Source organism: Bombus pyrosoma, linkage group LG6 (genome assembly GCF_014825855.1).
Source record: "Bombus pyrosoma isolate SC7728 linkage group LG6, ASM1482585v1, whole genome shotgun sequence".
Classification (NCBI taxonomy): domain Eukaryota; kingdom Metazoa; phylum Arthropoda; class Insecta; order Hymenoptera; family Apidae; genus Bombus; species Bombus pyrosoma.
In genome coordinates, this window is record NC_057775.1 from 1,458,689 (window position 1) to 1,474,671 (window position 15,983).

The 15,983-nt window shown below is 29.6% G+C and overlaps 1 protein-coding gene across 3 annotated transcripts in view; it reads right to left on the minus strand.

Annotated features, from left to right (window-relative positions):
• Positions 1-922: 922 nt before the first annotated feature.
• Positions 923-15,983, minus strand: part of LOC122568081 — a 43,637-nt gene continuing 28,576 nt past the window's right edge. Inside the window, exons 4-6 of one of the 3 annotated variants that reach the window (XM_043727419.1) lie at positions 14,061-14,194; positions 11,596-11,797; positions 923-5,756 (exon numbers count right to left, since the gene is read on the minus strand). In XM_043727419.1, coding sequence (XP_043583354.1) covers positions 5,752-5,756; positions 11,596-11,797; positions 14,061-14,194 — 341 coding nt within the window. In that variant the 3' untranslated portion in view covers positions 923-5,751. Of the gene's footprint in view, positions 8,805-10,636; positions 10,986-11,595; positions 11,798-14,060; positions 14,195-15,983 lie in introns of those variants that run through there. The other 2 variants (XM_043727416.1, XM_043727417.1) reach the window with 2 other exon arrangements.

Genomic DNA, 15,983 nt, shown 5'->3' on the forward strand with positions numbered 1-15,983 from the left:
AAAATATAAATGTATATATCGTAACAATATAATTAATAATAAATAATCTATTTCCATTAGTTAAAATCTGCTACTACAAAACATCCAGCAAAACGGAAGTTTTATTATTTTCTTTGCTTTCTTCATTCAGTTCCAAATATTTAAATAATTGTTTCGCATCAGCTTGTAGATACACCTAAATAGTACAACTATACACAATTTACAATTATGTACATATATATTTACACTTAAAAATATACAAGCGTTTTTGATAATGTTATATTTTTCTCTTATCGAGATAGAAACAAGCAATCTTAATTGACTATTTTTCAGTATTAAAGAGGAAGAAACATAGAGGCTTGAATTATTTAAATATGCTTGAAAACTGAAAAACATTCTAGATCGAATATTTTAATTAAAGAGAGCACTAATAGCGTACAAGTTATTATGAATACTCACTAATAAATTGTAAAGAATAATATTCTGAAATTTACAAAATAAATCTAAACTCTTTAAATAATATAATATTATAGATATGTATATAATTGTAATTCGTTAACGAGAAATTCTTTTGGTTTCATTATATACTTTTATATGAAATACTTTTAAATATCTTAGCGTAGAGTAAAGTTAGACAAAAAGACATTTCATATATTACAATTCAATATACAAACTTCCCAATTCATCTCTTTTCCATTATTAGCTCAAAAAGTACAATTAGAAAAAGTCCTTAGCCTTGACTATCAGCAATTTTCCCGGTATTCTTTCTACGATCAATTAAATGACTGAAAATTAGTCCCTAATTATCCTCAGAAACTTATAAATATTCTCGGTGTATGAGCGGTATATGTATAGCGTGTATTCATTTATCATGTACTCACTTTTCAAAGCACCAATGAAAATTCGTTGAATCGCCAAAAACATTGCAACACTTCACTAATCGAATATTTTTATTAATCTGTCGGTTAAGATATCCAGTACTGGCGATACTTTGCTACCATTTTAGGGATAAGAGCCATAGACTGTATACATACCTACATATGTATGTGTCGCAGTCTTACAATTAGAACGCACCTGACCATGCAATGAGCGGCGGACAAAATGAATCTCGGTGCTATGTAAGTACCTCCGCAGACATGACTAAAGTGTCGCCGTTGGACCGAGACCTATGAGAAATTGACATTGAAAATTCGGTTTCGTCATCAGCGAACCTTTACTTCTTACCGATAGAACCCGGATACTTACAACGTACACTCTAATCGTCTCCGAAGAAATTCCTTATCCTAACGTACATTTATGCGTTTATAAGAAATTTGAAGATGCAAAATGCACTAAATGCACATAATATGCAAAAATATATAAATTACCCAAAGCATAGAATATTTTCTAGAATATTTAACAGGTAAAACAATTTCTTACTCATGTCCCAATTTTTTAATTATATTCGTAAAAATATGAACTTGCATAAATATTAAACATTCACAATTCCTTTATTAGGTTGTTCGAAATGTTCGCAATATCATAACACGATGTAAGTCAAGATTTTAGGAATCTCGATTTAATCACACATTTCAGCTCTTCCAAGTATTGTCCCATTAGTTCCGTAGTTAACGAAGCTGTGTCTTTGTTCTTTGCCTGAATACACTTTTATCATTTAAAAAATGAAATAAATATTAGAACAATAAATGTAGAACACTATGTTGTGGAAAATGACAATGGATTGACTTACAACAATATAATTCTCAGCCTTCCAATAGATAGATACTAATACTCTGTTATATAGTACGTATATATTTGATAAAATTCCTTATCGAAGAGAAAAATCCTGCATTCATCGATATATCGATCAAGAAGAGGCAAAATATATTAGACTTTAATTGAAAACATATATTCACCAAATGTAGCACCATTCGCTTATCATATATTCTAGGCTTTAGAAAATTGCTTGATTTCCAAAAAATTGAATTCTCTATAAACCTAAAAATATTACTTGGAGCAACTAAATTTAGAACAAACGGAAAATAGAACGACGGATATACATGCAACATAATAAAATAACATTCCATAATAATCCTATAAGAACAGATCGTCATGAAACGTTTTTGAAATTTTGCTGTCAACTTCACGAACAATTTATATAATATAATAGAAAATTCAAAGAAATACTGCTCTTAACCGATCATTAAATGTAGTAGTTAAAGAGAAACATTTAGAAAATATAGTCAATTAGAAATCGTTTTTTAACAAGAACAGGTTATAGTAAAAAGCATCGAACCTCAGCTAGAAAATAAACTAATTCGGATGAATTAAGGACACCATTTATTTTAGTTTTCACAAAAATTTTTAATACGTCGTAACTTGAAAGAATTCATTATCAAAAGAGACGAAAAACCTTCTTGAAAAATAATCGAGGCTACTCAATAGATAGTAAAATGTCATATAAAATAGAATAGTAAATAAACATTCAACAAAATGCTAATTATTTCTTTTTGATTACTTTTTTTATGCATCTCGCTATCAACTTTCGAACAACCTAAGACTTTCAGAACTAATCGAAGAACTGTTTGCTACAGAGATGAATGAAAATGAGAGATATAATAAATAATTTTGGTGCGTATACTATCTATTAAAGTGAGAAGAACACTATTATTAATAAATTGCAAACTTTTATGCATTCATAGGAAATGTGAAGATACAAAAATACGTAGAATGCACATGACGCGTAAATATATATATAAAATTATAATATTTAGTAAACAAAACAACTCTGCACATAAATTGTACTTCTTTAATTATATTCATAAAAATATGCATTTGCATAAATATCTGCGGTTTAATTATATTATCAATATAATTGTACATAGGTCTGCAAATTAATCTTGAAAGAGATATTAGATCCGGTTATGGATGAAGATTGTTTCGACGAGAATTGGTACATTTAATTCGTAGGAAGATACTCGAAACTCTAAACATTTTGAAATATTCTTTATCGACTCATCTCATCAGTGTTCGTTTCAAGGCAGATTTTATCCTAGTTTTCTATTTAACATAATAAGTATTCCTCTACAAGTATATCTTCAACTTGGACGAAGATTATATATATTTTAGAATAGAATTGTGACTATTCTGGAAATTATGAATTTATATCGAATTTTGTCCTCGTTTCCAGGGTTAATTTGGTCAGGGGTACCTATTTATGTACATATGTAAGTCAATAAAACACTTTCTCCAGATTTATACGAATTGTAACTCTGATTAAGTATTCTTCTCGTCAATTTTCACGGATAAGATTGTTCCAAGATTAATTTGTACCTATATCGATAAAATACTTCTTACTTTCATACTGACTTTCTTACTTTTATATAGACACTATACGCTCCTAAATTATTACTTAACCCTCTTTTTCAGATCACCATTAGTATATACTCCCCCCCTACTTTTACCTTGATCAATTCCGTTAATAGGAAACAGTTTAAATAACGTACATATTTTCTACTATTCTCTACGAATTTTAGTAAAATCGCGAGGAATAATAATTCTTACCATGTTATGGAGACATGAAAAGATTTCGTAAATAGATATTTTATTGGCGCCATTTTCTATCTGCATTTTTCCTATTTTTGTATTTTGGAGACGATTAGAGCATGACTCGCGTATCCGCAGTTTTAAATAATATTTAGGAATCTTCACGGGCGCATTTCACCTACGAGAAACGGATAATTTCTTATGCTCGTGATTTCTCCGCCGACTATCCTCACGGCTACTTTTCTCGCCGGACTGATCAACGCTTTATCATTGCTCGATGGAATCTCGTTCATGGTTACAATCAACGCTTGGAAAGAAGACATCAATGTGAATAGCAACAACATTTTCATCGTTTGTCAACGATATTCTATCGGCCTGAATTTGCCGGTTTCTTCGCTTTTTTTCGCTATTCATTGTCAACCGCCTTTTGTCTTCCATTCTGCGGCTTTCAGAGTGATAAATTAAGAAATCAATAAAAGGTATGATTGATTTAGTTTCTGAAAGGTTGAAGTGCACAATACAAAATCTTTAGTTATACCTCCACGGAGACGTTCTATTCTATCGGGTTGTTTGGAAAATTCATGACAAAATTTAAGAATATCGCACTACTACTTACATATGCCTATATATACCCTGGGAAAATGTTTCTTTTTTTTTAAATGACACTTTTTATTGACCAATGCCAGATTTTTCCCTTAATCGTTAACCTTATTTAATATCCAACTTGTAATAATCTTTATTAAATAACTTTTTATAAAAGTGCACAATAAACGATTATTGCCAAATATATATAATATAATAGAATAAATTGACTGACGAAAAGAAGCTACGAATTTTCAAAACAATCGTTTAGGGACTAATGTAATATGGTAATATCGATAGAAACCTTCTTTGTAAGTTGATCAAACCTAATGATAATTATAACCCTACAGGTTAAAAGCAATATTAACAAATATTAACTCGTTCACGTTCCTAAGTAATATGAAATCGAATAATAAGTATTTAATAAGTCTATACAATTACGAAGTAAATAATTAATATCTTGAGTTTAATCAATTTTGTACAAAATGTAACTAATAAGTTAATGACATAAAAGCATCATTTGAATTATACTACTGAATCATTTTAAAAACAAGTACCATTATTATTTTCAATACATACTACGGCTTAAAAGTATGTAGACACTTGTTTGGTTTAACAAAACATATTTTCATTACGAAATTACGTATAAATTGTACTATAATTTTACATATTCTCCGTAATCAGCATATTTACATATAATAAAATATTGCGACATAATTAAATTAATTTTTAACATATAGTGCGCAATGATAAAATTAACTTGCATAATTGTAAAATTACTCGTTACTTGGCAAGCTTTTTATCTTTAGATTCTTGGATTTCTGTGAATTGTAAGTTAGATCAAGAAAGTTTTTCCAGATTTTCCGAATAGAAAAATTTTCAAGATTAATCCAAATAATGATATTTTAATAGTAATATATCGTAAATGTGTGTATATATATATATATATATATTGAACAAATTGTAACTAACTAATCTTGGTCTGTTTCAAATCTTTCGTGTTACTTTTTTAATAGGTGAGACATTTTATATTGCAAGTAATATTTAAGTCTTTTTAATTTGATATAACATTTTAAATGCTCTGCAAATAGACGCGTAATTTTATAAATTATTAATATAAATTTAGATCTCATTATCATAGATGTAAAAATTTTACTCTCCTAAAAATCTATAAATTTAAAGCAAGGACTATTCAAATCTTTACATATATATATTTTACGTTTAAATCATGTCGTACGCATTGTCCAACCAACTCTGAAAATGATCTTCATTATTCATGTTAAATTCCGTTTCGGTTGACTCATAATCAGTCTGTATAATGGGCAGAGCTGCTTCGCGTTCGTCAGCGTCTCCGTTGCATTGTATCGGCACGGTGCCTAGTGGCTAGTAGCTATTCGCGCGCCACTTGAGATCAGGGACAATCAAGTAGCCGTGAGGCTCGAAAAGATTAACTCTTTATGTATAATTATAACGCTACGATATGTTGCCCGATACGTCGAAAGTACCTATCACTTGCTAAAGAACTCTTACCATTATGAATATAACAGTCCCCTTCCCCCCACTCACAGCACTTGTTCCTTCTTTCTTTCTTTCTTTCTCTCGTTTTATCTGTATCTATCTGTCACTTTCACTCCCTCTTCTCGTTCTTCTTTTCCACAGAACGCGTTAAACTGAAAAAAAGAAGAGAAGAAAAAGGGGAACGGAAGCGTTTTAGAATCGTGCACACGTGGCATGTCCCGGAAAGCCGTCGTATACACAACTTTATTGATCGACACGACGTGCAGAACACGGTGCGTAGGCAAGGAAATTCTATAAATATACATGTTGTTTTTCTGTTCTTGTTCAGGATCGCCATTTATAGACTATTTGTCGTGCTGACAGAATAGCTAAACCTTCCCCTGTGATAAAATAAAACGTTTCCTTTCTTTCTTTCGTGCTTTCCCCTCTTTCGTTAAAAATAGGACCTACTATGGGATTAGCGCAATGGGACGCGTCGCGCAACGAACGAGTTTTGTTCTCAAGGGACCATCCTACGTGTGCACGTATTTTATCAAGTTATCTATACACGGTTAATTATAACGTGCAATGTAACTATGCCGCAAGTCCGACAAAGTCAGATTAAAATAAGTATCAGAAATTCGCATTCTTTTGCTTCGACATGATTAAGCAATTATAATAATATAATTAATTTAGTTCGTTTGCATTTAGCCGTTTTTGTTATTAAACAGATAAATAATTTATTAATTATCACTATTATTTATTTATTCTATATAAAAGATTGTCTGAGATTTTAGTTATTTTAAATAACAAATAAAGAGTTTCAATAATAATAGATCATGATCTCGTATATCTACTGATATGTGTCTATTTAAAATAAAAAAAAAAGAAAGAAAAAAGGGAGAAAATACCAATTTGATTAAATATTCATAATATTCATCTTTTATAAAAGTTGAATTAGAATTGAAAAAATAATTGTACTCTATGTACATATGTATCTATACATTATATGTAGATCGACAAAGTGTACAGCTTTGACCTGTACTAAACTTTTTCAGGTAAAACAAATGTATGTAAAATTCATACTAATAATATTACATAGTAATAGAATGTATGTCATACACATATAATGGTTCTTACAATGTATATTATTACTGTATAATGTACTATACATAGAGGTATAATGTATATTGTAGTTTTATTGCACGGTATAACTAAACGTATGTAACTAGCTTTATATTAACGATTTTTATTCATGAGTTTCATAAAAAAGCGCGAGGAACAAGCGATTAAATGAAGAAAACGTTAATAGCAGAATAAACGAATATCATAGTCAAATACGACCAATTATATCATTATACTGATAACAAGGTACAACAGTCTTAATTTCTGATTTGTAAATAGGATGCCAGTTTCCATACCGGTATACATACTTAGCGTCTGTTAGCAAACGTACGTAAGTACATACGTATATAATTTTTGTTTTATATATAAATATGTAAGATATTTAAAAACAAAATATTCACATGCACACATACAAAGCTCGTATGTACCATATCTATTTAACTTATAATATTTTTTTATACATACATATATACGATATGTATATGAAATATATAGGTAATTCTTCGTTCTTACTTATTATTAGTACATAAATTAGCTTTATGACGAGTACATACATGATACTACAACTAGGAATGTAAAAACGTTAAATAATCGATCACAATGTTCATCTTTGGTTATGCATGTCGACAAGAAAGCAATGACAAGAGAATAATGTGTTTAATGGTAATAATAGTAACACACTAAAGATATTCAATTCTTTTGTTTGTTCGTATTAAATCGTTTTTAGTACTTCGGAAATCGAAACATCAATTTAATAAAAGAAAAATTCATATATTTAAATAACAGATGTTAAAATTAGAAGTATTAAACTATATAGGATAAATGCTTCAACATTTGTTTGAAACGATAACTATACGATTACATTCCTTAATTTCGAACAAGAAATTCGATTTACGAATTGACATTCATTATACCGTGTTCGATCGTTATAATAGACCAATCGAATGAACGGATTTGTCCATCGCGTCCCGTCGCAATAATCACCGAATAGCGATAGATAACTCTCTTTAACTTATCGATGAAACAATAAGTATATTCGTATATACCCATTTTCTCGCGGATCTGATAAATTCTACTCGATGGTTCAGTACGAAATCGATTTAATTCGATATCGTATCAACGTAGTTAAAAAATCTGAAATCGAGGACACAGATATACGCAGAGAGATTTCGAACGATGGTAAACGGATCGATGTTGCGTGGTCGACGTTAGGAGAAGAAGAAAAAAAAGAAAAACAAAACAAAGAAGAAAAAGAGAAGGAGGGAAGAGGAGGAGGAGGAGGAGGAGGAGGAGAAGAAGAAGAAGAAGAAGAAGAAGAAGAAGAAGAAGAAGGAGAAGACGAAAAAGGACAAGAAGGAGAAAAAGAAGAGGAAGAAAAAGGACGAAAAAGCAGAAAGAGAAGAAGGAAAATGCGCCCGTGCGTATATACCTATCTCTTTTTTTTTCATCTTTTTCTTTTTAGAAAAAATCACTGTTAACCGGCGAATTACTATTCACTACGTGTTATCTCGTTTTCTTTCCCCCTATTGCCGTTTCACTGGTCTCATTTCTAACTCTTGCGAGCCGAAACAGACCAGAAAAACGAACGGAATTCTTCCTTGGAATTCGACAATATTTTCGCGAAATAGATAACGATTGATACAAGCGACAATCGAAAATAGTTGCACGAAGAAGCCGCGTCTATATGAGTTTATAAAATTTCTGCAAGACAATAAAATCGCTGCCCCCGTGTATTTCGGTATAATCAAGGAAGACATTGTGATTGTTCGTTCTTTAATATATATATATATATGTATATGTATATAATATATATTCCCCCCTCCCTCCCACAAATTCTCCCTTTTTCTCCACTTGTGTTTACTCTCCGTTTACGTATATTACACATCTTTTTTTTTTTACTTTTTCCTGTGTTTTTTTTCTTCTCCTTTGTTTAATTTCTTTCTTTTTCTCTTGTTTTAATTATCCTATAGCAATTGACTTTTATTAAGGAATGATCTTGTGCATCGCGCAGAGTATGCACAGTAATGTAGCTAGAGGCCACCCCCGCGCGACATTTGGTGCTGAGGACTCGGCGATCGGCGCGGGTATAATTTGCACTGGAACAACGAATTAAAAAAACAAATATCACGTTAGGAACACAGAATGTGCGAACTTGGACAATAGTAAAACTGTCCAGGTTGTCAAAAAAACTAACTTGTGATTTTCTATAGAAATTTTATACATTTACGTTTCTAATAAATTAAATAATTATTTCATAAAGTATATGGATTTTTTGCATTGTTTCCTTTATGTAGCCTTCCTAATTTTGATTTTCAATACTTTGGTCAAATGCCACTCCGTAATTCAAGTAATATAATTCGTGTTAAAATTTAATAAACGGCGAACTTATTGCTCTGAAATATTTGATAACTACTGGTAATTATATTCCCCAATTCAAAATTCTTATAATATATTTTATCTATCGTAAAGTCTCAATATTTAATCTAGATAATGAACTTTAAATTATATCCCTTTCATAGTATATATTTTAATACACTAGCAACTTTTATATATATCGAATTCTTTTTTTGCCATATAAAATATAGAATTAAATGACATTCCTCGATATCTTTAAACAATTATAAAACTTTTTCGTTTTAAAGTAAACATAATGACGGTAAATAAAATATAATGTTACGAAAGAAATGATCTGAAAACGTGAAAGAATAGTCCGCAGGACCAGATAATAAAAAAAATGAAAAATTTTTATACAAAAAATACATTGCATATTTACAATTATAAGAAATTATAGGATGCGAGATACTCGAAAAATACGAGAAATTTTAAATAGGTATTTCGCCTTCTAATATAACATGGCGTACGACTGTTGACGTAACTGGAATAAATTACAGCGTCGAATGTATTTCTAATGAGAAACGGAAGAACATGTTACGAGAGGTATGAAGATAAAAGCACATGGAAAAGATGTGATAAATCTGTTTCTTTTAGTTCTCTGACTTCCACGTCACTAGCTAAAAACACGTATTTTAATATAAAACAGCAAAAAAACGGAGTAACCAGATAGATTGAGGGTATAAGTCTTTTGAAAGTAGAGGATAAATATACAGTGTTTCGTAAGAAATGAATAATATGAATTTTGTTATTACGATAGTCTAAAATAATTTATATTAATCTACATAACTAACGTTGCAATGATTGATCACATTATGTTGTTCACTTGGGAATTACCATTTGTTTGGAATTTAGGCATGACTCTATTGAAAAGTAAAATGAAACCTGTTTTATCAAAAATAAAATATTCCTATGTGTTTAATAATGTGTTAGAACAACGATATTTATGACTGAAAGTAAACAATTTTTCATTCACGATTTTCTGCATTGTATCGTCACAAATGATTGACAGATCATATAAATTACTGAAACGAAAACATAGTTCTTTCTTCACAAGAGAATATTAAATATATAATACAGGAATTATAATATATATAGGAAATCTATTCTTATTATATATATGATATAATATATATTATTATATATAATATTATATTATATTATATATACTATATTACTCTATATCTAAACTATTTTCGATATCACGGTTTAATAATGTTCGCTCTAATATATTACATACAGTTTATTGAAAGCTATATTTTATTTTCAGCAGAATAAATTGACTTAATCATAGCAATAACAAAAAAATATAAAAGTTAACAAGAACGCGCTTAAGCACACTGCTTATCTCATATCTTCCGCCATTATTTTTCTTTGATTGCTTTATTTCCATTTTCAATACCACATTTATCTTTATATTCTACACGCTCTACATTTAATAATTGATATACTTGATATACATATAGCACTATTATATAGTACAGAAGATATTATATTATTTAGCATGATTGTGCATGAAAATCAAGTCAAATATGGAACAGTTGCTATGAGTATGAGATTAGATGTACACGGAACTGAAGAAAGTACGAATTTCGCGATTGCTATTTCTAATTGGATGTTTCCTCTCGCGATGCAATAGCACTTCAAACGGGTTAATTAGAACTACTTTTTAGGGTAACTACGCATCTCATTCGTTAGTTCGCGTTATCTGAAGCATGGAAAAGAAATGTGAGATGAAAACCTCGTGACTACTAAGATTAGAGTAAAAGAATGTTTTTTTGCAGAAAAAAAGAACGAAGAAATGACATCATGTACGTTTCATCTTTCTTCTCTTTGTGAAACCAAATCTGCTAATACGTAAGTACGTATCGCGTATCGATGTCTATCTGAAATAACGAATCTCCATTTGAAAAGCAAATTTCTATTTAAACCACGCAAGTTCCATAAAATACGGGACGTTCATCTATGATTTCCGGATTAAAAAAAAAAAAGAAGAAAACAGATAGCAAAAATAAATAGGTCATGTGAGCACTTTGCACGCGCTGAATAGCATTCGAAAATCCGATTGAGGACCTCTCTAAAAGTGAATGCTCGATAACTGATACATAAAAAGGATATGACCTATGAGAAGATTGTAAAAATATAATTCTCAATAATCGTTGAATCAAAGTTTCGAAAATCTGTATTGAAACATTGAATAAAGGGACTGTTTAGAAATTAAACATTGGTAGTTAATCTGCTTCTTTTATGCACCTGGAAAAAATGTTCTAAAGTTACTTTCCTAAAATTGGATCAACGAGCAGTGTTAAAAAATTCTATGAAAAATAAATATCTGCAAACTGGATTTATACTACCTAAACTGGATTTCCAATTATATCCACCACTCCATATTCGTGATTTTAACAGAATAATAAAATAAATACGTTAATAAATTCTAAAATGAAAGATTGGAACGAAAATATAATTGTTAAAAATTATATTCAGTGGAATAATTACCTGAAACCGATTCCGTCCTAACATCAGCGTACTGCACGTGGTGTAATGGGTAATCAGGAATAGTTGAATAGCAACTGATTTCCAAATAACCCTTTTCCCCTGTATGCAACGCGGATACTTCTATCTTTAGTTTTGCAGTAGCTGACATTAGTTGGTGTTCGTAATACGTGTGAGGATAGTGGTTTACCAGACTAATATCCACCTACATAGTATAACACACAAAAAGCTCATGACATTTGGTCAGAATAAATTTTGGCAAAAATATTATTATTGGATGACGTATTTATCGCTTTTCGGGTTTCGATCGTGTTCTAACGATGCGTTGGAGTTATGCAAATGTTTCGAATATAGTATTACAGTCTACTTGTTCATGGCAGACCTGAAATTGACGTAACGACTTCGGGCCGCGTTGTCACTATTTATTTGTATGCTAGCGATGGTTTGGAGGCTTCCCAGTTTCAACTCTCTCCTGAACAAGTAAACTGCGATGCTCACAAGACGTCGCCACGTCGCGTCGATACAAATATTAACGCACGATTAAAAACTTGAAAAACCATAAATATATCATCCAATAATCATCGTGCAAACTTAAAATCTAAAATATTATTATTATTATTATTATTATTATTATTATTATTAATAAAAGATGCATAATCATTTTTGTAGACAAATATGGAGGTCTGAGAATCATAGTGGTGTAAGTCAGACCATCGCTAGTTTTTGTAATATACTCTTTTGCTTCTATTAGGTATTATAAGGAGTTCAATATATTTTCTCAAGTCATAAAAACATATCGTGCCAGTGAATAAAATTGTAATTCAATCAATTTGAAACTATAGGGATGATAGTTAAAAATTAAAAGTTAAAATATCCAGATTCTCAGAATCATGACTTATATCACTATAATTTTTAGTCCGTCATACGATGCATATAAAGAAAAATAAAAGTATCATTCACTGATCAGTTAAAAGAATCATCGTTATACTTTTATGTACAACCTTTTGTGTTTAGTATTGATTTCAACGAAATAAAATTGGATAAAAATTTTAATATCGTGGAAACATGATTACAATCCTTCAAAAGTGTAGTAAAATAATGAAGAATTTAGAATGAACGACTTAAAAAATAATTATTTCTTTATGATATACATTATTTTATATTATTATCTGCATAGAAAATAAATATTACATAAAAATTGCATCACTTATTATGACGTTTATATGTAGTTACTGCTATGTATTATGTATATTCGATGGCTTAGTCGAACCAGACTGTAAAATTTTCATTACATTTAAGACGCAAAATTTTTCAAAGCAAAAAAGGGACAAAAATAGCTGAATGACATTGATCGAGCGTTGAATTATTACAGGATGACTCGGAGAGTTTCCTGTACGCTTTCATAAAAAAAAGTTAAAGCAGTATTACACATGGATATCGAAAAGATAATATCAAAGTTTAACTCTCGATTTAACTTACACAACTTATCGTACCGTCGATTATTCGATGATTATTCTAAACTAAACTAAACACCAACTTAACTTGCCGCTTATCGAAAACTTCAACCTCTGAATACACATTTTCTTAAAATATACCCAATAAAACGCATTAAAATTGCCAATCGATAGAAAAGTAATTTCAAAAATCTATTTCATTTGTTTGTATTTTTTTGTTTAGGAAAAAAATTATAAAATATTAATTTAAATATTGTGCAAATATAATTACTCATTTACATTTATAGCTCAATTTCTAAGATGCTTTACTTTAGATACCTTTACTTAATACCAAAATTAATTGTTTTATTAAATTGGTTGGGTTTAAAATGTATATACATATATATTTTGTACTGTACTGAATACTTTAAATATTTTGATTATTATAATATTAAATATATTCTTCATTGTTTACAAAATTTCATAGATATAGACCTAAAGCCTAGTATAATTTGTTTACAAATATATATGTTTAATATAATGTTGATTGCATTTTAGCTTTACATATCTACATATGTGTAATATATTATCTAGGTATATGCTAATAATATTGAAATTATAATAATATTGAATGTTACAGTATTATTGAAATTTGACTCATCGCCTTCTTGAAATAATTCCCTCGTAATCTTCAAATATTATATATTTATTGTATTAGGAAATATAAGTATGTTGGAAATTAAAATTGAAATTTGAGATTAACGAGCAATATGAAAATAAATAAAATTTTAAAGACATACACGACAGCGTTACTAATTAAATTAATCCTTTGAATAAAGTTGACGTTAATAGACAAAGAAAAGAAAATTTCGTGAAACACGACTGCTGTCAGTGAGTGACGACACGTGAAGAAAAACAAACATTATGAAGATGTAACTATACTTTAAATGGTTAAAGCTAAGGACATTACCGAATAAAAATTAATTCGTTTTGAGTTGTTGAATAGGTTGACTGTTATCTTTGATATTTACTCACCTCCTTGCCGTTTATGTACCAAGTCAAGTGAGGAACTGGATGCGCAGCCGAGGAGGTGCAGTTTGCCTCTAAACTTTCACCGACCACGTACATGCTTTTCTCGAACGTGATTTTTGGGTTTTCAGTCTGTGGGACTGTACAATTTCATAACACTAATTAGAATAGAATTACTCTGGAGAAGACCAGTGCAAGAACAATTCAGTGCTACAGAAAACTTCGCTAAATGTTTACTTTTGCTTCATTTTTATTAGGTCACGCAGAAAATTCTTTCCCTTTTTAATAAGCTATAACTAAGCTGTAATTAATGTACCTTTATATATGCATGTAGTACTAACAAAATTTATTACATTCAAACAAAAATCTTAACCAATATTGCTCTTAACCAATATCTACATATACTCAATAACATATATTTTCTTTTTCGAAAATTTAATCGCATTATTTATTAAATAATTAATGAAATGATTTTGTATGTTTGATAGATTATTGACCCTTCGAGTGTTTAAATATTTCGGAAGGAATATATTCTTAGTTTTCTGTATTCTACATTTAATAGAAGAAAATATTTTATAGAAATTTATTCATCTATTGTTCGCTGAACAAAGATAAATATACATATCTACCTACAAAGACAATGTTTCGTTTGTTATATCAACTGTGTAACTGGAAGCCAAGTTGCACTAGAAACATAATATAATTATTCAAACTATGACAACTATGACAACCTAATCCCAACCTAATCCCAATGAATGTATTATTCTATGTATATGTATATGTATATACTATATGTATAGAATGATACGTTCTAATATACGTAGTACGTATTAGAAAAAAAGTGATCTAAAAGGGGCGACAGGACTTTCCACGGGATCTGGGCCTTCTTCCACAATAATCGACTAATTATGTAGTAATATTATCAAATTGAAAAATGACAAGTACCGGTTATAGACTACTGTTGCACAAACATTATCATCTTTTTCTAAATCCTACAAGTTTATGTTGAACATGACAATCAACTGATTATAGATTATTGAAGTAGATATTCTTAAGGAAATAATTACAAGTACGAAGAATAGATACGAAAAATTACTAAGTCATAAAAGAAAAGTTTATAATTTATGCTTATAACTTGACAATTTGCAATTATATACATTATTGTTTGGTTAAATACCATTAATTATTATTCAGGAAAACTCCAACAATAAAAACATTTTAGATTAAAAAGAATAAATTCCGTATTTGCAATTATACATTATTCCTTCTATGAATTATATCTGCAAATATATTACATTATATAATTTCTTCTAACCTGTATGGATCTGTTATGACTTATGCCGATAAAAGTCACATAATTTTACTGCAAGGATATTGTGTTTTATCACGATTTTATTTTACCATATAAACGAAAACATTGCTTAATTAACCAGTCGATCAATGAAAGAATAAAGTGAAGTGTTAGTATCAGATTAACGTTCGATAAAAGTTTAGAATCCTACGAAGACAAATGTATTTTTGTTTAATTTTAATATAAATTGCAATTGCGTAGCTGGAAAAGACATGAGCCAACTTAGGCTACGTTTGTACTGGATGCATATTCGGATACGTCCGTGCACATACACGAATAAACGCATTAAACGCCTTGAAATACAATAAATGCAAGTGGTTTTGTTATGTTATACATACTGCACGTATATTGATCGTTCGATGTCGTCTATACTTGTCGATATACATAATTTTTTCATCCGATTCGCTGTGACTGAGAATTCATGGTCGAGATCTTTCAGACGAATGATGATTGTTTATCAAGTGTTTCTTTCGCTTCATCTACGCAGAATATAAAAATGCGTCTCAGAATTTATTCTAAAATAATCGCACTTTCGAATTTATCTGATTGATTTAAAATATCGAACCAAAGTACGATAT